The sequence below is a fragment of a genome, unplaced genomic scaffold (genome assembly GCF_019419815.1).
Source record: "Pyrus x bretschneideri cultivar Hongxiangsu unplaced genomic scaffold, Pyrus_bretschneideri_v1 Contig6, whole genome shotgun sequence".
NCBI lineage: Eukaryota > Viridiplantae > Streptophyta > Magnoliopsida > Rosales > Rosaceae > Pyrus > Pyrus x bretschneideri.
The window spans coordinates 1,203,802-1,227,221 of NW_025999798.1; the positions used below are offsets into that span (position 1 = coordinate 1,203,802).

The 23,420-nt window shown below is 37.5% G+C and overlaps 2 protein-coding genes and 1 pseudogene across 2 annotated transcripts; all 3 read right to left on the reverse strand.

Moving 5' to 3' along the window:
- Positions 1–60: 60 nt before the first annotated feature.
- On the reverse strand, positions 61–3,225 carry LOC103947282 (cytochrome P450 CYP749A22-like). Its single transcript, XM_009358172.3, has 6 exons — positions 2,943–3,225; positions 2,620–2,846; positions 2,305–2,537; positions 1,803–2,181; positions 1,306–1,713; positions 61–90 (listed from the first exon to the last, which is right to left on the reverse strand). The coding sequence occupies exons 1-6, from the start codon at positions 3,223–3,225 to the stop codon at positions 61–63; spliced, it is 1,560 nt and encodes a 519-aa protein (XP_009356447.2).
- Positions 3,226–9,494: 6,269 nt separating this feature from the next.
- Positions 9,495–13,106, reverse strand: LOC103947283 (cytochrome P450 CYP749A22). The gene is made up of 5 exons (XM_009358173.3): positions 12,685–13,106; positions 12,368–12,594; positions 11,420–11,652; positions 10,274–10,649; positions 9,495–10,187 (listed from the first exon to the last, which is right to left on the reverse strand). The coding sequence occupies exons 1-5, from the start codon at positions 12,968–12,970 to the stop codon at positions 9,759–9,761; spliced, it is 1,551 nt and encodes a 516-aa protein (XP_009356448.2). The 5' UTR covers positions 12,971–13,106; the 3' UTR covers positions 9,495–9,758.
- Positions 13,107–17,108: 4,002 nt separating this feature from the next.
- Positions 17,109–19,419, reverse strand: LOC103947363 (annotated as a pseudogene).
- Positions 19,420–23,420: the final 4,001 nt, after the last annotated feature.

Consider the following 23,420-nt stretch of genomic DNA (forward strand, 5'->3'; position numbering starts at 1 on the left):
CCGGCCTTCACAGTTCAAAGTGAATGTAGCATTACCTGAATTCTATGTTTGGCCGCACTGTCAAATAATGAAAGGGCAAGTGGACATAACCTGGGGAAAGAGTGAAGGAGTAGCATTGTAGAATCATCGACAGAGCAATCTTTGTTTCGATGGTTGCAAAGTTCAACTCCACACAGCTTTGAGGTCTCAGTCGAAAGGGTATAAGTGCTTATGTTATTGCTAGTAGCTAGCTTTAGCGATCCCTTCTGTGAATCTCTCCGTTTTGAAAAGTTGCTTGTCTTCTCCCCAAATTCAAGCATCGTGCTGAAATGCTAGATTTGAGAAAACCAATTCCACATTAGGTGGCACGATGACATTCCCCTGTCTAGGCACACTGACATTCCCCAGTCTAATTTCCCTATCAACTCCCCTTAATAAGGAATCAAGAGGGGGATATAACCTGTGAGACTCATAGAAAATCATACTCGTCTGCATGAATAAAAAAGAAAAACAGATTCCCAAATTAGAATCTCTAATCTCAACTGAAAACATGTTTCCACCACTTCGTGAAGCAATTGATTGAGTTTTTGACTTTCTTACTATTTTTAGTTTGGAAGTTATAAGGATTTGGGGTTTGTTAACCAAATAATTCCATCACCCCCTTTCTTGATTCCTCTTGCCAATCCGTATGGAGTGCCAGAAGAAACAGAGTCCAAGCAAACAAAGTATTAATGGTTTCTTGTCCAGAAAAGTAAAACGTCTTGCACTCATCCACAAAAACCATCTGGTTTTCAATTTCATTGTGAGTTCAAAAGAGAAAATCACTCATGAAACTCTCGTTTTCTCCAGTCATTGCCTTCTTTTCTCGTTTCTTGACAATCTCTGTTATAGAGGCATGTACTTCTTTCTCTAGTTGTCCGTTTCAATCTCATCATTGGTTTTGAAAAGCTTACTGATGCCAGGAACCGACTGGGAAAGAAATTTTTAATTTATACTTTAATCCCATCTGATAATTTGTATGTCACTTAGAGATTTTTTATTGGATTTTTGTTGCTTTCATGTTGGCCCCCCATATTTTGAATCCTCGTTCCGCCCCTGAGCCATAGATTGTGAAAGATGTTGGTGAGAATTAAGACAAGAAGCCCTAGTGCAGAATTCATGGGCAGTTCACAAGGGAGTGTACAACTACTTTTATGACGTTCAAGATTTCTTTATTATACTTATTGTATTTATCAAAGGCATCAATGTGTAGGTGATTCAGATACCCCAAATACAAGAACCATGAGAAACTCTGCTCTTCGCCGTTCAAAGCGAGTGTAAAATCACCTGAACTCCATGATATGGACGAACAGTAACATAATGCAAGGGCAGGTGGACGTAAGACGGGGAAAGGGTGAAGGAATAGCGTTGTAGAATCATCGACAGAGCAATCTTCGCTTCAGTTGTCGAGAAATTCAAGCCCACGCAAGTTCGAGGTCCCAGTCCAAAGGGTATGAATGCACCTACATTATTGTTAGTTGCTTTTAAAACCCCTTCTGAGAATCTGTCTGGTTTGAAAAGGTGGACATCTTTCCCCCAGATTTGAGGATCATGATGAAGTGCAATGGTCGAGATAACCAATTCAAGATTAGCAGGAACGATGAGCTTTCCCAGTTTCACTTCCTTTTCAACTTTCCTTGTAAGGTAAACCGCAGGGTTATATAACCTCAGACACTCATTGATGATCATGTTCATCTGTATAGAAATGGAAAATTGATAACATAATCACTTTTCAAACATGTTGTAACAGAAAAAAGAAAAAAAAGAGTTCTTGATATTCTTACAGTTCTCATTTTGGCAATGCCGTCATGATTTGGAGTTTGTTTGCCAAATAATTGTATGACCTCCTTCCTTGCCTCCTCTTGCCAATCCGTATTGAGTGCCAGAAGAAAGACGGTCCAACCAAGCAAAGTATTAGTGGTTTCTTGTCCAGCAAAGTAAAACGTCTTGCACTCATCAATTAACTCATCCACCGAAATCCTCTGGTTGTCATTGGCACTGTGACGAGCCTTCAAAAGTAATCCAAGAAAATCACTTCCAAAACTGTCCTTTTCTTCAGTCCCTGCCTTTTTTTCTCTTTTCTTGACAATCTCTATTATGGTGGCATGTACTTCTTTCTCAAGTTTATCTGATTCGATCTCATCGCTGGTTTTGAAGAACTTACTGCATTAAATGAAAAGACTACCCGTGAGGACCGAAGTAATTGTCAACAAATCTTGTGGTGAATATTGAGTAGGCCACCGTTGCATAGCAGATGGGCAAACGAAAAAGAATAATAGGGATTACCTGATGCCCGGAACCCTGACCTTGAAAGCATTTTTGAATAAAAGGGAGCTTAACTTCATCAACATCTCAAAAATGTTCTTTCCTTCTATATAGCTGCTGCCAAATGCTGTTCTAGAAATCACTTCCGAAGTGAACAGTCTAAACTCTTCATACACCTCAATCTCTTTTCCTTCAAAAAATTTCCACCTTTCTAGCATTGCTTCGGCACTGGCTACCATTTCCGGAATCATACTCTAGTGAAACAATACCATCATGATATTAGCAGATTCTCCTTCAGTTTATTACACTAAAGTACAAGTAACCTTGAAGACTTACTTTTAAAGTCTCTCCGTGGAAGGCATGGGTGGCCACTTTACGCAATTTTCCCCATTTTTCAGCTTCGGTTGTTGCCGCTAGGCCGTCTCCCAGTAACTTCTTCACAAAGTTTGGGGTATCTGCTTTCGGATAAGCTCTATCTTTGTTATTCAGTATCTCTTTGCACAACTCGGGTTCTGTAATGACCAACTGAGCCGTAGAACCATGCCATTGAAGATAATTCTTCCCTGTAATTAGTATGTAAACAATGATCAAAATTTACCACGGAATTAAGATTCAAAAACAGTAGTAGTCAACTAAAATCGCGAGAATTCGCGTGTCACCATATATCTTGATCCATGAGTGCATGTTAGGTTGAACAACAGAAAGTACGTCGTGTGATAAAATCTGTGGCCTTCCCATGACTTCCTCTCTCATGTCAGAGATTTCTTTGGTGTTTCCATGGATAAGTCGGTAAGGAGGGCCTCGGATCCCCTGTGAAGCCATCAGCTTCCGAATGCGAGTCGGAGTCCACCATATCTTGTGAAGGATCTTGATTAGACCTAAGATAAGAAACAGACACAGAAAGCTTGCGAAAATGATTACTAAACCTCCGAAAGAACCCATTAAAGAACCCATTTTTTCGTATTTCTTTTCGAGTTGGAGTCCGTCGTTCTGAAGTTTTTTCTGCTCTTTATATTGTAAACACAAATTAACAAGATGTTGCTGATGGTATTTAGCTAGTGAGTGTCACTTACTTATCTTGCTAGTTACTACAATCCAAAGGGCAAACATTATCATCAATACATTGGCATTGAAACCTTAAGCTGCTATTTGTCGACTTTCGATACATAACTTTGGAATAATCTTCTGGATTTGTTACTGATGAGTCGATTTTATATGATATATTATTTCCTATTCTTGGTATATTTTGGTTATTATTTTGGTGAGATTTTGATACTTTGTTATATATTTTTAATGTAGAACATGTGAACTTGTTTTGAGCTTAAAGTAATCAAACAGTGGAATTTTTGAGTGATTCCAATTGGAGCGGGTTCGTGAATCTGTCAAGAAGGTTGTCTCAAAATTTCATAATTTTATCTCGAAGCTTCTGATCGTGGTGAATTAATTTATGTCCAACGTGCAGTTTTGGCAGATTGGGCTACAGAGCTTATTTGCAACTTTTGGGCTGAAAGATGATGAATTTTGAACTTGGGCTCTTCTTGGAACTTTAAGAGAAGGTCCTACTCTTTAATTTGGTCATTTTGGGCCTGTTTTGAAGTTTTGAAGGTCCAGAAACGTGACTATCTCTGTGTTGGGCAGATTTTCTAATCATAATAGAAATGTAATTCCTAATTATCCTTTTATTATTTTATTTCCTAGCTTTTAGAAAACCTTTTCTATGAGGGTTTTAATTTGGAGTAGTATAAATAAGGTTTTTTAGCCATTAGGGTTTGGGGGGGAGAAGGCACGCGTTACTTTGGAGAACTCACAGACTTTTTATCTACAAGGTATTTTCAATCCTTTTTCTAGTTAATATATTTTCTTTAGTTTTTATAGTTGTTCGTAACTAATTTCTGTTTGCTAGGGTGAAGCCTTGAGTCTTAGCATGAATATGTAGTCTTTATTCAATTGCTTATGATATTATGCATGTTTACTTTGAATTATTAATCACTATGCTTGAACTATCTCTATGCCTTAATGCTTAGCTACCATTAGGATTTTTAGATAAGTAATCAGATGCAATTCGGTTGGAATATCACCAGAAGATTGAGTATTGCTTCTTATGGTTAATAATTGTAATTTCACCTAAGGTGAATATCACACTCTTAGGGGTTGCATTGTTTTTCAAAAGGTTTTCAAAAAACTTAATGAGTCTTGCATTTTCATATTTGATCTGAATATCACAGACGGATTGCATGTTAGATATACGTTCTTGCTTGAATATCATGAGAAGAATATGTATAAGGAAAACCTAACCTTCAAAGTTGCATGTGTAATTCATAAGTAACTGTAAAACTAAATAGGATTGTTAAGGGGATGGCTGAACCATAGGCTTTTAACTTTATTTTCAAAATTATTTTCTTTAGTTCTTCTTTGTCAATTTATTTAATCATTTTAATTAAATTTGTTTTTATTATTTTTAAATTCAAAATCAACCTTTTCTGATATTTGTTTTCAAATAATTGGCTAAGAATTAGTTTAAATACATATTATTCATTCAATTCTTGCGGAAAACGACCTTACTTAAGCAGTTTATACTACAACAACCTTGTTATTTTGCAAGTATTTTTAAGTGTTTTTATCCTTACTTTTGCAGGTGCTAAAATCCCTATCAATCACCAAATACGTTTACCGTACTATTAATTTGTTTCCCTATTCTCTCTTTCACCACGTTTTTCTAGTTTCTTTGATGAGTTTTCCCAAGCCTAAAATTTCTTCGTAAAATTAGTGTCCATGTCCTTTTCAGACTGCAGCTGGCATAACAAATTATGCCATCGTTCTCTACGACTCTTGGATGCATATGGTTTTGACTTGTAATAAGTTGGCTTTTCTAAATTTTGAAAGACATGAACCTTAAGCTGCCATTTCTTGACTCCGCTGTGAAACTTCTATATTTACGGGACAAAAGTAGGCCGCTCAATGTCATGGGAAGTTAGAGGACCTTGTATGTGATTACGAGGAGTCGGACAAAATAAGAAAGAAATGCAGATAAAATTTCTGAGAAAAATAAAAAAAAAAGGAAAAAGAGTGGGTTGGGTGGTGTTACTTACAACTTACACAAAAAAAAAAGGCGAAAAGCCTTCAACTTTCCATTGTAGCACCCTTAACAGAAACCTGAAAACTACCTTCCTTCCTAGCCCTGAGAACTGGGTCTCTCCAAATTCCTTCTTGTCAAATTTTGTGGTGTCTTCGGAGCTGTTTATCAGATTTGGGCTTATATGGATTTACACTTGGGCTTAGCATCAGTTAGGCTTAGTTACTGCTTTAGGTTGGGTGCATAGTGCAGTCACCCATAGGTAAGTACTCTTAACTAACTGAGTATATTCAGGAGAGGAAATCGAACTGGGTGCATAGGTAAGTTGTCACATCCTAGTTTGCATCTCAAGATATTGTCCGTTTTGGGCCACGCCTTCACAGATTTGCTCTTGGGTTTTACTTTTAGCACGAAAACTTCTCAGAAGGTCACCCATCCTAGGATTGCTCTCGCCCCAACTCACTTAACTTCGGAGTTCTTATGGGATCAGGAGCCAATGAGTTCCCAAAATGCGTCTTGTGAAGGGGAGGTGAGCATATACATATAAGGCGTAGAGGATCATCTCCCCTGGGCGATGCGGGAACTACAGTCTATCCCCTTTAAGGGCCCAACCTCCTCGTCGGCACACTTTCAACCAGGGAGTAGCTCTGATACCAAATTGTCACATCCCAGTCTGCATAGCAAAATATTCTCTGCTTTGGGCCATGCTCTCATGGATTTGTTCTTGGGTTTCGACATGAGAACTTCTCAGGGGATCACCTATCCTAGAATTGCTTTTGCCCAAACTCACTTAACTTCGGAGTTCTTATGGGATCCGGAGCCAATGAGTTCCCAAAACGCATCTTGCAAATGGAGGTGAGCATGTACATATAAGGCATAAAGAATCTTCTCCCTGGGCGATGTTGGACACTTTGGCCTAAGTGGACAATATCTTACTATGCAGACTGGGATGTGACAATTTGGCATTAGAGCCACTCCTTGGCCGGAAGTGTGCCGAATAGGACGTCGGGCCCCTAAGGGGATGGACTGTAATGTCCCACATCGCCCAGGGGAGAGGATCCTCTATGCCTTATATGTACATGCTCACCTCCTTTTGCAAAACGCATTTTGGGAACTCACTGGCTCTGGATCCCATAAGAACTCCAAAGTTAAGTGAGTTTGGGTGAGAGCAATCCTAGGATGGGTGACCCCCTAGGAAGTTCTCGTACCGAAACCCAAGAACAAATATGTGAGGGTGTGGCCCAAAGCGGACAATATCTTACTATGTGGACTGGGATATGACATAAGTACTCTTAACTAACTGAGCATAAGTACTCTTAACTAACTGAGTCACAAATCTTTGTCCACCGTTTCTAATGTTAAGTAAAATGTGTCATTTATATATAAATAAATGAATCACGCAAATGTGTACATAAATCATCATTATGTCATTTGCCATTTATGGGCCCATTTAGGACCTTTTTTTATGAAGCACTTATGCTCATGAGCATTTTATCTAGAAGTGCTTTTATAAGAAATGCGTTGATTTTTTTAATTAAAAATTTAAGTGCTTTCTAAATAAAAAAAGGAATTGTGAAAACTTTGTAAAGAAGCATAGCAAAGTACAACTTGAGAAAATGCTTCAATGATTTAAAAACATTTACGTTTTTATGTAAAATACAATAGTGTTTTTATGTATCAGATCGCACTTTTAGTCCATCCAAAAGTAGTCCTGAACATTATTTTTATTTTTATTTATTTATTTATTTATTTTGAGATAGTGCTATCAATACATCTATTTTTATTTCTTACACACTCTTCTCAAATTTCAGCCGTCAAATTGAATAATTTGAACAAGATCATGACAAAAAATTAACAAGAAAATGGAAAAGGTAAAAATGAGTGTGTGAATAGCACTATCATTTTTCTTAATTAATGGTAAGAAAAAGGCATTTCAAAGGAGGAGTCCTTGTATTACGTGTTCAAGCTTTGTATTATGCATTTCTTGTTGGGAAATGGCAGACTTTAACTTTTAATACTACCATCCTTAATTATCCTTCATTTCCAAGCTTTGACTTCATGTTCCAACGTACTCTAACACTTCCGATGCTTGTATTAATCTTCCCAGAATCAAATCTTTAAATTAGTGCATTATATATATAGCCATGCACCCTTCATGCAGGTCATAAAATCAACAAAAGGCAAAAGGAAAGTAAAAGCCGTTTGTAGTAGAAAATGGGAGGCAGCAAGGGCTCTGGAGGGAATCAAAATGCTGGGTCTGGGGGTAATAAGTCCTCCGGTGGAGCAACTGGTGGCGGTGGTGGAGAAGCCAAAGCAGCAGGAGGGACGGGGGCTTCTATGAAAGCGCCGGGAAGAGATTATACAATCTCGAGAGACAGCTTTGAGAGTAACCCTGCTGCCTACTTCAAAGATCTGCGCAAATAAAAAAATCTGCTATTTCTCACTAATGGCTGAGACATTATGACTTATATATGATAAATAAGGAGCAGTAGTAATTAGTACTGTGCTTCTGTTAAACTGCTTATCCATATGTATTGTCCCTACCTATCCTAAAGCAGTTAGTAGTTACATATTATGTTTAAGCTTTCTGTCTTTAATTAAGTTTAGTTTACCATTGATGATACGCAGCGGTTACTCTAAAGTCTAAACACATACCAAAGAGTTCGATAGCTAGAAAAAAGTTGAAATGATAACGCATAGATCTAATTTCATTAGTTGCACTGAGTAGCAAATACGAAAGGCATCAATTTCCCGGCACTGCCGGCCTTCACAGTTCAAAGTGAATGTAGCATTACCTGAATTCTATGTTTGGCCGCACTGTCAAATAATGAAAGGGCAAGTGGACATAACCTGGGGAAAGAGTGAAGGAGTAGCATTGTAGAATCATCGACAGAGCAATCTTTGTTTCGATGGTTGCAAAGTTCAACTCCACACAGCTTTGAGGTCTCAGTCGAAAGGGTATGAAAGTGCTTATGTTATTGTTAGTAGCTAGCTTTAGCGATCCCTTCTGTGAATCTCTCCGTTTTGAAAAGTTGCTTGTCTTCTCCCCAAATTCAAGCATCGTGCTGAAATGCTAGATTTGAGAAAACCAATTCCACATTAGGTGGCACGATGACATTCCCCTGTCTAGGCACACTGACATTCCCCAGTCTAATTTCCCTATCAACTCCCCTTAATAAGGAATCAAGAGGGGGATATAACCTGTGAGACTCCTAGAAAATCATACTCGTCTGCATGAATAAAAAAGAAAAACAGATTCCCAAATTAGAATCTCTAATCTCAACTGAAAACATGTTTCCACCACTTCGTGAAGCAATTGATTGAGTTTTTGACTTTCTTACTATTTTTAGTTTGGAAGTTATAAGGATTTGGGGTTTGTTAACCAAATAATTCCATCACCCCCTTTCTTGATTCCTCTTGCCAATCCGTATGGAGTGCCAGAAGAAACAGAGTCCAAGCAAACAAAGTATTAATGGTTTCTTCTCCAGCAAAGTAAAACGTCTTGCACTCATCCACCAAAACCATCTGGTTTTCAATTTCATCGTGAGTTCAAAAGAGAAAATCACTCATGAAACTCTCGTTTTCTCCAGTCATTGCCTTCTTTTCTCGTTTCTTGACAATCTCTGTTATGGAGGCATGTACTTCTTTCCCTAGTTTGTCCATTTCGATCTCATCATTGGTTTTGAAAAGCTTACTGATGCCAGGAACCGACTGGGAAAGAAATTTTTAATTTATACTTTAATCCCATCTGATAATTTGTATGTAACTTAGAGATTTTTTATTGGATTTTTGTTGTTTTCATGTTGGCCCCCCATATTTTAAATCCTCGTTCCGCCCCTGAGCCATAGATTGTGAAAGATGTTGGTGAGAATTAAGACAAGAAGCCCACACAGAAAGCTTTAAAAAATGACTGCTAGGCCTCCCAAAGAAGCCATTTTTCGTATGCTTCTCTTTGGCTATCTCCCTTAATCTACTGCAGGATGTGTTTCTTGAGAGTGTGAATAACGGTTGTCCAATGCAACACATACTCCAAAAATACTCGTCTTTTTCTTTTCTTTTGTTTCCGGTCGGCACAGAGGCATCATATTTCAACCAATGTATAATATTCAACAAGGGTTTACAATATATAGGCACCATATAATAGAAACGTGTATGGCTGAATATTTGAAGGGTTTACAATATATAGGCACACATACCTTATTTCGTAAGGAAACTAATTAGAAAAGATAAGGAAACTAATTACAAAGGATTACTATCAATTACAAATCTTAATCTTACCATATATTCTCCTAGAATATTTATAATAAAGACTGACGTCAACATATATCATAAGGCTACAATTTCTAGGTACTCCATACTACCAACCAAGTGCAAGATATTTGGCAATTCTGGTCTTTGGAGTTCAAAGTGAGTGTAGCATTACCTGAATTCCATGTTTCGGACGGACTGTAAGATAATGAAAGGGTAAGTGGACATAACCCGGGGAAAGGGTGAAGGAGTATCGTCGTAGAATCATTGACAAAGCAATCTTTGCTTCTATATTTGTAAAATTCATGCCCACGCAGCTTCGAAGACCCATTCCAAACGGTATGAAAGCGCCTACATTGTTGTCAGTTGCCTTAGCGACCCCTTCAGAGAATCTCTCGGGTTTGAAAAGTTGCAGGTCTTCTCCCCAGATTTGAGGATCATGGTGAAGTGCTAGATTTGGGACAATCAGTTCAAGATTTGCGGGCACAATGACTTTTCCAAGTTCAACTTCCCTTTCGGTTTTCCTTATAATAGTAGCAACAGGAGAATATAACCTTAGAGACTCATTGATCACCATACTCATCTGCATGAAAATGAAAAGTATATAACAAATCAGATTTTAAAACTTAACCGACAAGCTAATTATGATTCAGTTCTCGGATTTCTTACCGTTTTCAGTTTGGCAATTCCATCAGCATTCGGAGTTTGTTTGCCAAATAAATCCACAACCTCCTTTCTCACTTCTTCTTGCCAATCCGTGTGGAGCGCCAAAAGAAAGACAGTCCAAGCAAGCAAAGCATTAGTGGTTTCTTGTGCAACAAGGTAAAACTCCTTGCATAGTTCAAATAATTCATCCGCCGATATCCTCTGGTCGTCATTCGTATCATGATAAGCCCTTAAAAGCAATCCAAGAAAATCACTCCCAAAGCTGCCTTCTCCTCCGGTGGCCTTCTCTTCTCTTCTCTTAACAATCTCCATTATGGAGACGCGCAGTCCTTTCTCTAGCTTGTCTGCTTCGATCTCATCACTGGTTTTGAAAAACTTACTGCAACATTAAATGAAAAGAATAAAGTTTAGCTATGTAAGAACATCTCCAAAAGAGATGTCAAATTTTTTTTTTTTAATTTTCTTTTGAACAAAAGGAGATATCAAATTTTAAACATAAAATTTAAATTTGACATCTTATGTGGCACTTTAACATCTTTTAAAGTTTTGTTTTCCACCCGATATGTCAAATTTTAAACATAAAATAAAATTTCATATTTATTTCCTTTGCATTGGTAATGAAATAAAATGAATTAAAAGGTATAAAATATTTAAACATTGCATTGGTAATGAAAAGAAATTAAAAGGCAAGACTTTTAACTAATAAAAAAAATTTAATAAAAAGCATTTAATAATTAATTAAAAAAATTGAAGTTGCCGTCAAATTTGACAGCAAGGGGGAGAAATATCATTCCATATTATGCCACATCAAAACATTACTGTTTTTTTTTTTTTTTTTTTAACCGTTATTGCTTGTTAAGATATTTCGACATTTTTTTTAAAGATGCTCTAAGGAAAAGAAGTAATAGTCCATAACTCCACTGCTGCGCCAACAGATGGGTAAAAAAATATCATGATAGGGAAGTGCTTCTATGCATAACAAGCCGAATGAGTCAGATACATAGTGAAATCAAATTGAGCATGTTTCACAACCTTTCTCGATAAACAAGTGGGATATGTGAGTTTGTGCTCAATTCGAATTTCGAATATGCACCGAGATCTCTTCTTGTAATCAGAATTTTTTTTTTTTTTTCTTTTACAGTAAGTTACCTGATTACGGGAACCCTGATTGTGAGAGAATTTTTGAACACTAAGACGCCTAACTTCGCCAGCATCTCGAAAATGTTCTTTCCTTCGATATAATTGCTGCCGAATGCTGTTCTGGAGATCACTTCCGAACTGAACAGCCTAAACTCTTGAAACACCTCAATCTCTTTTCCTTCATAACTTTTCCACTTCTCCATCATTGTCTCAGTACTAGCTACCATTGCTGGAGTCATACTCTAGTAAAACAACACAATCATTCTGTCAGCAGATTTACCTACAACTTGCATGAAAGTATTGGAATTAGATCGACAGGCCCGGAAGCCTACTCTAACGACATCAATATTATCCCCAATTTGGTACTTATTACTTGCCTCATCCGTTAGATGTGAGATTTTATCACAAAAGCATTGGTATTACTTACAGTGGGGTAATCCTATTTAAAGTCATTATTTTTTACTTCCCTGCCGATGTGGGATAGCCAACATGCCACCTCATGTGGAACCCCATTTAGTGGTTCACAGATAGAGATCCACACAACGACAATTGAAACTCAGAGGTTGACTCCGATGGAATCTAGACTTGTTTTCAATCTTTCCAAGAAGTGCTTCTTAAGAACTCAAGAGGCTGACTCTATGTTAAGAGTCAAGGTTTGTTTCCAAGCCCACACTTCCTTGTGACAAACCTTTTGGCTTGCACGGGTCTGTAACAAGAGCTCTGATACCATGTTGGAATTCTTAGATCGACGGGCCCCGGGGGTCCCATTCTAATGATATCTATACTTGCCCTAACTTGATAATTATCAACTACCAAATCCTTCAGGTATGTAGTTTTATCACAAAAAATGTCGATATTAGTTAAAGTAAGATAATCCTATTTAAAGTCATTAATTTTTTACTTCCCCGACCGATGTAGGATAGCTAACAGAAAGCAGCTGTAACTGTAAAAACTTACTTTTAAGCTCTCTCCATGGAAAGCATGGGTAGCCAGCTTTCGCAATTTCGCCCATTTTTCAGCTTTAGTTGTTGTCAGAAGGCCATCTCCGAATAGCTTCTTCTCAAAGTAAGGGATCTCTATTTTCGGATAAGCTCTATCTTTGTTGTTCAATATCTCTTTGCACAATTCAGGGTCCGTAACGATCAACTGAGCCTTAGAGCCATGCCATTGAAGATAATTCTTACCTGTAAATTAGCATGCTAAAGATGACCAAATTTATCTTGATCGAAACTACGATTTAAAAAAGTAGTTAACTAATCGAGATCGTTTGTTACCGTATATCTGAGTCCAAGAGTGAATGTGAGGTTGAACTACAGAAAATACGTCGTGTGATAAATTTTTCGGCCTGCTCATTGCTTCCTTGATCATGTCGGTGATTTCTTTCGTGTTTCCATGGATAAGTCTGTAAGGAGGGCCTGTGATCCCCTGCAAAGCCATCAGCTTCTGTAATCGAGTCGGAGTCCACCATAGCTTATGAAAGATCTTGATGAGGAGTAAGACAAGGAACACACACAGAAAGCTTGGAAGAATGACTAATTGTCCTCCCAAAGCACTCATCATCTCTGTTAACTGAGTTTTCAATCAGCAGACCATAGTTTGTAAAGTATTCTTGCTCTTTAATCTGTACTGTTAACACAGATTAATTAACTTAATCCCACTTTTGAACCTTCTAGATCACTTTGCATTATTGTGGAAAACTTGCTGGTCGCAAATTAGTGGGTCCTTGGCGTCTTTTAATTAAAGTCGTAGCCATATTATTAAATTCGAAAACTTTCGTTATCACCACACTATGGAAGGTAATTTGAAGGAAATGATGGTTTAATCCAACGTTATGGACTTCATCTCGAGTCTTCTTATATCTGCAGCTGGCCACAACAAATTCTGTACACCCTCTCTGTATGATTAGCTATCTTGGATGGATAAGGGTTTAATATGAAAAATGATAAACCCATGTCATTATTAGCTTCTCTTATATTCTTATTTAATCATATATGTTGTTTTCATTTAATTTATTTAATCGACTACCAGAAATAAAAATGGGTATATATAGATCTAAAAAGAACGTGAAAATCACTTAATAGCTATGGAAAATATGTCGTGTGATAAATTTTTTGGCTTGCTCATAGTTTCCTTGATCACGTCGAATACTTCCTTCGTGTTTCCATGAGTAAGTCTGTAAGGAGGGCCTTATACTAGTTCATCTGTAAATATATGTACACCCAACCATATTCCAAACCTACCCTCCTTATAACCCAATCTAATTTATACCATATATATATATGAAATTTTGTAAGTAAACCTACCTCACACCCACCCCCAACGTGTACGTGTGACCATTGCAATGAGAAATATTTAGACTTCTCTACCAAACCAAACCGAATCAAACAAAGGGAAAGATATTCGACGCATTATTGATTTGTTTTTTCATAGTTAGGAAGTCAGGCCACCTAATTTGCTTTTTTATAATTTAGTTTACAGCTAAGCTTACTCAATCATTGCGAAGTGTTTTTGTACATGAGAACAGCACCGGCTATGTATACCGGATAGAGCATCTGTTTCTTTGATGCAAGATAAGGGCATATAACATATGGCAATCAAAAATTATAGAACTAGTATAGTTAAAGACTAGATCTACTGCGCGGGGACAAAGAAAGACGCTTGGATTTATGTTTATTGATTTTTTACTAGAATAATTTCTGTTGCGATTATTAGTACTACAGAAGGAAGTAATTCTTGATGGGGTAGCCTTCTCCAATGGAACTAATTTCAGGAGCGTTGTTAGTCAATACTTGAATTCACACCATCTGACGGTTCGTATACTTATTTGTTGATTTATGGATTATTCCTATTTTGATCCTAACTTAATCTAGACCGTTGAGCGTTATATAATCTAAAGGCTACTAAGAAATGTAAAAATGTTTTTAAATATATTTTTCTCTTGATTATTCTATAATATATATATATATATATACATACATACAAAAAAAAAGAATGGGACAAAAATACCTCCCAAACAAAAAAAATTCACAAACTCTTTCAAAATAATGCATAAAATAATGTAGGGGTAATTTCTTCATATAAGCAGTGTTTTTTAATTTTTTTTTTCTTTTATATATATACTTGGAGAAAGTGGGAAGAAAGAAAAGAATAAAAAATAAATAAAATGATGAGTGAAAGTTGTTGGTGTCCACGTGAAGGGAAAAGGAAAATATAATAAAAAAATAAGCAAAATCATGAAAGTTGTGTGATGGTGTCAAAAGGAAATGAAAGGACAATACAATAAAAAATGAGGGCCATGCATCAAATTCTAAATTTTACTTTAAATCCTAATTTATAGAAATCATTTTTTTCACTTTGCGGAAATGGGTATTTTGAGTAGATAGTAGACAAGAGTTACACAAAAAATCTTCATTTGTGTACGTTGTGGTCCTTTCAAATGTTGCAATAAAGTGTTTATCATTGTTAAAAGTAAAAATACTTCTCTCAGACCTCTAACAATGCATTTGAGTGATAGAGTTTTAGATCAAGGAAATTCAAAATGATGAAATCTAAAAAAGAAATTTCAGCATTTTCCTATTTAACGTTTTGCTTTTCATTTTGTTTACATTAGATAGTGATGATGATCGCGTTTCTTTTATGTTCTAATTTGACTCACAAAAAAGGAAAATAATGAAATAAAAAATTATTAAAGCAATTCATGCATATAAACATATTTAAAATGTGCAAGTTGCGTGTAGCGCCACATAGCACGTGCGTGAAGGCTAGTATTTATATATTTGTGCATGTATATGTATATGTATATATTTATATATGTCACATATCACATGCCTTAGTCCTCCACTGTAGCTCCTCTGCTCAAGTCTGCATTTGCTACCAATCGCCATCACATGGTTACCCATGCAAAGTCAAGTATCCAGTGTCCTAAAGAATGCTCCGATGGTACTGTCCGCTATCCTCTTCCTTCAATTCTTATTGCCATGGTTTCTTTTTCTCCTATGGAACCTACCAGCTACACCTAGGCTGTTCGTTCTCCTGAAGAGTGGGTAGCGTTGATTGATGACTAATAAGTTTAATGCGCTGTTAAAGAATCATAACTAGTATCTGGCCCCTCCTCATCTGTCCCAAAACCCGGTTGGTTGTAAGTGGATCTTCAAGATTAAGCGACATGCCAATGGCACTATTGAGTGTTATAAGGCCCGATTAATTGCTAAAGTCTATTATCAGCAATATAATTTTGACTGTAATTAGACTAAGTCTAATGGTTAAACCCACTACTACTCGTTTGGTACTAAGTCTTATTGTTTCTCAAGGGTGGTCTCTTCTTCAACTTGATGTTAAAAAATACCTTCTTACATGTGGGTTCTTGTGCAAAGATGTCTACATGTCTCAACCCCTAGGTTTCACTAATCCCTCTTTTCTTTTGCATTTTTGTAACTTCATAAGGCTATCTATGGTCTCAAACAGGCGCCTCGAGCTTGGTTTCACGGTTGAGTTCCTTTCTATGGTGCCATGGATTTCAGCAAAGCCAGGCAGACCCTTCCTTATTTATTCTTTCTTCAGGGCCCTGTGTTATGTTTTGTTGCTATATGTGGATGACATAGTCCTTATCGGCAATCTTTCGCCATTCAGTTGTTTATCCCCATTTTAAATTCTGAATTTGGGCTTAAGGATCTTGGTCCTCTCCATTACTTCATTGGTATTGAGGTACAACATGCTTCCTCCGGAGTTCAACTAACGCAAACCAAGTATGCTCTTGATCTTCTAAAACGCACCAACATGCTTGACTGCAAGTCAGCTACTACACCTTTTTCCTCTAGGTCACAACTTTCTAATCAGGATGCTACTCCTTTTTCTGATCCCACTGAGTTTCATCACCTTCTTGGAGCCTTACAGTATCTCACTTTGACTCATCCTGATACTGCGTTTATGGTCAATCATATTACTCAGTTTATGGCTCGTCCTACTATGATTCATTTAATTGCTGCCAAACGTGTTCTTTACTACATTAAAGGTTCGTTAGACTTGGGCTTGGTGTTTTGGCCTCATTGTGGTCCACTTATTCTTCATGGTTAATCTGGTGTCGATTGGTCTGGTTGTCCCGAGACACATCAGTCAACGTCATGCTATCTTCTTTTTCTTGGTCCCAATCATATCTTCTGGAGGTCTACAAAGCAGCCTACTGTCACATGTTCTAGTGCAGAGTCTAAGTATCGTGCTCTTGCTCACACCTGAGCTGAATCTCTTTGGGTCTCCTACTTGTTGGTGGTCTCTACTCCCATTTATCTTTTTGGTGACAATCTCAGTACTACCTACATGGAAGCCAATCCAGTTTTTCATGCTCGCACGAAGCATAATGAGTTGGATTACCATTTTGTTCATGAATGTGTTACATTTGGTACACATAAAGTACAATTTATTTTATCCTTAGATCAACCTACGGATGTACTGACCAAAGGTCTTTCTAAGCCGCGGTTTCTTCTACTCCAGTCCAAACTTGTCTCCTCTCAACCATTTGCAAGAGGATGTTAGAGGAGTCTTGTCAAAGTCAATTGTATCTCCTAAGAATCAAGAATGAATATTATAATTTGATTTTGGTTGTATTTCCTATATACGGTTCTTACTTATACACCAAAAATATACTTGTATAAATAAAAGCCTTTGTGCAATGAATAAAATCATTAATTATATATTTATTTTCTATACGTGTGACCGTTGCGATGAGAAATATTTAGACTTCTCTAACAAACCAAACTAGACGGAGGATCTTCGACAGATTATCTTATAAAGTGCTGCCAACTGAAATGGAACAGCTTGAAAAGGTTCAAATGATAACTGAGCGCTACAATCAGTTTATCCATTGCACTGTTTATAAGGTAGGTTCCATCCAAAGGCATCAATGTCCAGCTACTCGACACTACGGAGTGCAAGATTTATGAGCAATTCCGGCCTTCGCAGTTCAAAGTGGGTGTAGCATTACCTGAACTCCAAGTTTTGGGTGAATCGTCACATATTGAACAGGCAAGTGCACGTAACCTGGGGACAGTGTGAAGGAGTATCGTTGTAGAATCATGGACAAAACAATCTTTGCTTCAGTGTTTGCAAAGTTCAATCCGACACAACTTCGAGGTCCTATTCCAAAGGGTATGAAAGCACCTACGTTATTGTTAGTTGCTTTAGCAACCCCTTCTGAGAATCTCTCCGGTTTGAAAAGAAGTGCGTCTTCTCCCCAGATCTGAGGATCACGGTGAAGTGCTAGATTTGGGACAAACAACTCACGATTAGCAGGAACAATAACCTTTCCAAGTTTAACTTCCCTTTTAACGTCCCCACAAAACCAACAACAGGGGAATATAACCTTAGAGACTCGCTGAGGATCATACTCATCTGCATGAACCCGAAAAATAGATAACAGATCAGGATATCCAATCTTAATTGAGAACATAGTTCTGACATTTTAACAAGCAATTGACTGAATTGCTGACTTTCTTACCGTTTTCAGATTGGCAATGCCGTCAGGATTTGGAGTTTGTTTGCCGAATAAGTCCATGACCTCCTTTCTTGCTTCCTCTTGCCAATCTGTATGGTGCGCGAGAAGAAAGATTGTCCAAGCAAGCAAAGTATCAGTGGTTTCTTGTCCTGCAAAGTAAAACGACTTGCACTCGTCAACCATATCATCCACTGAAATTCTCTGGTTGTCATTGGCATCATGGTGAGCCTTCAAAAGCAATCCAAGAAAATCACTCCCAAAGCTGTCTCGTCCTTTGGTCATTGACTTTTTTTCTCTTTTCTTAAGAATCTCTGTTATGGAGGCATGTATTCCTTTCTCAAGTTTCTCTGCTTCAATCTCATCACTGCTTTTGAAAAACTTGCTGCAATATTAAACCAAAAGACTAAATGCAAGTACAGAAGTAATCTTCCACAATCTTGTTGTGACTAGTTGACTGCAAACAATCAAATTTGTTTCATGTCCCCTTCTTGGGAAACAAGTTGCCTAAGCAAGTTTGTGGTCAATTCAAGTTTTATACATGCACCGATAACTTTTGGTTTATCAATAAGTTCCCATTCAAGATTTTGTTAAACCAAAAAAATGGTTACCTGATGCCGGGAAGCCTGATTGTGTAATAACTTTTGAAAAATAAGAGGGTTAACTTCTTCAACATCTCAAAAATGTTTTGTCCTTCTATATAGCTGCTGCCAAATGCAGTTCTAGAAATCACTTCTGATGTGAATAACCTGAACTCTTCAAACACCTCAATTTCTTTTCCTTCATAACTTTTCCACCTTTCAAGCATTGTCTGCGCACTCGCTACCATTTCCGTAAACATACTCTAGAAAAACAATACCATGATGCTATTAACAAATTTAGCTTCAGTAGTCTTTGGAAGAAGAGTAAGTACCGGGAGCTGTAAAAACTTACTTTTAAGCTCTCTCCGTGGAACGCATGGGTGCCGAGCTTCCGCATTTTTTTTCCATTTTTCACCTTCAGCTGTTGTTAAAAGGCCATCTCCTAACAGTTTCCTTAAAAAGTCGGTGGGCTCACTTTTCGGATAAGCTCTATCTTTGTTATTCAGTATCTCTCTGCACAACTCAAGTTCCGTTATGACCAACTGAGGCTGAGAGCCTTGCCATTGAAGATAATTCTTTCCTGTCGATAAAGATGACCAAAATTTACCTTAAATTTAAAACTAACAGACCATAGTTAACATGATCAGAGATCGTTAGTTACCATATGTCCGAGTCCAAGAGTGCATGTGAGGTTGAACGACGGAAAATATGTCGTGTGATAAAATTTTCGGCTTGCTCATAACTTCCTTGATCATGTCGAATATTTCCTTGGTGTTTCCATGAATAAGTCTGTAAGGAGGGCCGTTGATCCCCTGCAAAGCCATCTGCTTCTGAATGCGATGCGGTGTCCACCATAGCTTGTGAAGGATCTTGATGGGAACTAGGACAAAGAACACACACAGAAAGCTTGCAGACATGATCACTACCCTTCCCAAAGTAGACATTTTTCGTATATTCTGCTATTATATATCTTTGGCTGTGTCTATGAACCTACTGAGTTTTCACCAGAAGTCCATATTTATAAGGTTTTAGTTGCTGTTCATTGTTAACACAGATGAACGAGATGCCAGTTTTGTCCCAAGGTCCGAATACTTGCTACAATCCAAAAGAAAAATTAGCACCGATGACATTGCAAGATTACCAAATTTGCTAAACTTTCTCTATCACGGCCTTTTCTATGCTACAATCAAGACCAAACCATCCAATCCGGATGTGGCAACTCCTAAGCTACTCATTACATTTGACAGTGTATGATTAAAATAATCTCCCAATAATGTGTTGACAAATTGGTAGGGTTTAGTAGAGGGTGTATAAAATAATGGTCCTTAAACACAATCATAGAGTTCGGTCCCGTCTAAGATTTTTAAGAGCATCTTCAAAGAGAATGTTAAATTTTAAACATCAAAATGATAGTTGATAGTTTATATAGCAATTTGACATTTTGTACAATATTTTGCTCTACCTGATATGTCAAATAATAATGTCATTTAATAAACTTTTTATCTTTTTGTAGAGTCCAATGATTAAAGCAACCAATCAAATATTTCAAAAATATAACAACATTTATTATATATTATATTAATTTATTAAAATATCTTTTAATAAATTTAACATCTGCTGTCAAATTTGACAGCAAAAGGCTTTGTCTTCAAATAATTCAGCGCCACCTAAGAAACTGAAGGCTCGTTTGAAGAGAATTTGTTGTCACTTTTTACTGTTGTATGTCTATGTGGTAATTTTGACATCTCCTTTAAATATGCTCTAACAACTACGAGCATCTCTAATTATGATGTTAAATTTAGGTTGTAAAATTTTAATTGAGAGCTTTGAAGTTAGACGCTAAATTTTCTTTTTTTCAGAGGATGAGTCTAAATTATTTTTTATTATATATTGTGGATACTACTGTTATATAAATTGTACAAAATTGTGTAAATTGTTTTGGGTACTTCATGTGGTTGGTGTATTGTGAGAGGGATTTCTTTAGATAATTCAAGGATAATGCTAGTGAAACTAAAATTTTAAGTTAAATTTGTAAATTAAATGATGTGTCACCGATAAAAACAAACATGTTAATCAACATTTAAGTAATAATTCAATCATCAACAACTACATCATATGGTTGAGAAAATTTAACCTCTCTAACATTATCCATAATTCAAATGAAAGGGATTTGACGTTTTGGACTATGCTGACAAAACAAACACCAAGGATGGTAGGCGTCAAATCCAAGTCAGATAAAACTCATCGGTTGGAAAAAAATTGTTGTCCTTTTATCCTATTTGGCACAGTGTCTCTTTGAAGATGGTCTAAAATGTCACATTAAACTACATTAGGCACAAAAAGTACTTGGATTTTTTTACAAAAAGTTTCAACTCATTTATTTTTTTTATTTTTATTTTTTTGCTTACATCAAATTTATTTAACATGACTTTGCACTTGACTACAGAGTAATATATGACTTTGCCTTGTATAATGTTTTGAAGAGAAATTAAGTTAAATTTAAAATAAAAAGTTACAACTTTTCATGTGCATTGGAGGAGAGATTTTTCTTAAGTTACCGAAACACGGTCAGTATAGCTGTGTAATAATATATGTGGAACGAAAGTTTGTTTTTTGTTAAGTGTCCATATACTTGTATTATGATGCATAGTGTATTAACTGTAACAACCCGTCCTGGAATTTACGGAAGAAAAAGGGTATTTTTGTATTTTCACTAAGTTTGGGAGATACTTTCCTTTTTAAAATTGTTTTTGAGTCTTAAATGGTGTGCCCAAGGGGCCCACCCCCTGATTCTGTCCCCCCGAGCCTCTCATCTCTTTCTTCTCTCTCAGTTCTCTCTTCTCTCATTTCCCCCGACCTCTCTCCCTCCCTCCGAGCAAAACACATCCACACACACACACACACACCCATGCCCACACCTATAGCTCTTTTCTAACCCCGTGGTTGTGTTTTGGACGTCAAACCATGAAGAAACCACCTCGGAGACATTTCCCAGTTTTTCGGCGAGCACCGCCCCTTTTGAGGCAATTTACGGCCAAACCACAGCTAGTTGGCAGGCGTGCAAGGTATCAATCTCTTCGTCTCGCTGAATACTACAACTTTCCTTTTTGTTTCACCCAATTTCATTGAGTATTGAAGAAGTTTTGCTCATTTGAATCTTACCCAGTTTCCGGCGGACACCCGTGGCTTCCAGGCTGTTTTCCGGCCAACTCCAGCCACGATGGTGGGAACCAAGGGTATATTTCAATTCCTTACCTTCGGGGCTTCAATTTGGTATATTGAATGACATGTTTTGGTTGAGTTTTGAGCTCCATCGGAGCTTGGGAATTCCTCGGCCGAAATCCGGCCTTCTCCCTCCTTGGAATCCGGCGAACCACCCAAACCCAAGGCCTTTGGGCCTTTCCTGCCAAGCCCAAAACCCTGGGCAGCCCAACCCAACCTTTTTATTTATTTTATTTTTGTTTTGTTAATTTAATGGCCTTTGGGCCGTTTCCTTTAGGGTCTTCGGCCCGTTAACCCTAAACCCATTAGACCCAAACCCTTTAGGCCCAAACCCGGATCCAACCCTAATCCAAACCCTTTAACCCAATCTGAATCCAAACCCAGACCCGTTTGAGCTGTTGACCCGAACCCGGACCCGAACCCGGTCTGACCGTTGACCCGATCAACCGTTAGCATTGACTTTGACTCTGACCGGTCAACGATCAACGTTGACTTTGATCGTTGACTTTTTGGGTTTTCGTGCGGGACCCCTCCTAGGCTAATTTCGATGTTCTGAACCCGTTTTTGATGTCCGTTTTCCCAATTCAATCGTTTGAGTATAGTTTGACTAAATGTACCATTTATGTGCTTAGGGGCGATTATCTGTGGCGTTTCCTTCTTCGCTAGATGGCGTGGCTTTTCGACGGCGAAGTACTGTGAGTGGACCCCTTCTAAAAATGCATGTTTTGATAGTATAAATGCAAACATGAAAAGCATGATTTGATGATTATGTTTTATGAAACGTTTTACGAGATAACATGCTTACTGAGGCTAGTTTGAATTACTATTTTTCCTATAACCCATGTTCTTATAGAATATCTGATGGATGACGATATGATATTTAGAACATGTTTAGAACACCTCTTTATAGTATAGATGATGCATGACTTTATACTATGAAGTTGATTTTCAATATATGTATGTTCACTGGTTTTGTACTTACCTAGTGGTCATTTCCGCTACGGGACGTAGGGATAGATCCGGTCCGTCCCGGGCGACGGTTTAGTGTTGGCATAGGGCCTGAAGTGTGTTTTCCTCTGACTGTCTGTTCAGAGACGGAGAGCCGGCATGGGGCCTGAAGTGTATTTTCCTCTTACTGTCGGCTCAGAGACGAGAAGTCGGCATGGGGCCTGAAGAGTTATCGGACATTCACTAGTGTTTATTATATATATACAAATTATGATTTGAGATATTGCACGACATGCTAGGTTTCGGAAAACCTATGTTTATCATTATATATGTGTTTTCATAAAACCTGGGGGTTAGTATGTTGATAACTGTTTTATTACATATATATCCACTTGGTCCACTCATGTTTGTTTTGCGCCCCCTTCAGGACTTAGAATCGAGGTATACAATCCCGACGTCCAGGCACTTCCGCATCAGCATCTTCGAGTCCTCTCGGTGTAGGACCCACTCCTTTGTTTCATTCAATTTTATATTATTTTCTTCTAGTGTTCTAGATTAGAGGTGTGCTCTGAACACGGTCCTTATTTGCATATTCATTATTCTTTTATATTTATAAACCTTATTTATCCTTTGTTTTCAATTTTTACACTCAATAAATGGCTTTCATCACTCTCGGGTGTCGGCCAGCACGTGCCTATCCTGATATTCGGGGAATATCGGGGTCGAGGCGTGTCATTAACTCATGCTCCAGATATATTGAAAATTATCTCCTAAA

Excerpts from the sequence above, each read along its gene's own strand:
- LOC103947282 (XM_009358172.3), bottom strand. The coding sequence starts at position 3,225 with ATGGGTTCTTTCGGAGGTTTAGTAATCATTTTCGCAAGCTTTCTGTGT. Across the intron at positions 2,538-2,619 it reads TCCACGGAGAGACTTTAAAA|AGTATGATTCCGGAAATGGT; the intron begins GTAAGTCTTCAA and ends TTGTTTCACTAG. Across the intron at positions 91-1,305 it reads GTCCATATCATGGAGTTCAG|GTTATGTCCACTTGCCCTTT; the intron begins GTGATTTTACAC and ends CTCTTTCCCCAG.
- LOC103947283 (XM_009358173.3), bottom strand. The coding sequence starts at position 12,970 with ATGATGAGTGCTTTGGGAGGACAATTAGTCATTCTTCCAAGCTTTCTG. Across the intron at positions 11,653-12,367 it reads TCCATGGAGAGAGCTTAAAA|AGTATGACTCCAGCAATGGT; the intron begins GTAAGTTTTTAC and ends TTGTTTTACTAG. Across the intron at positions 10,188-10,273 it reads GAATTGCCAAACTGAAAACG|ATGAGTATGGTGATCAATGA; the intron begins GTAAGAAATCCG and ends ATTTTCATGCAG.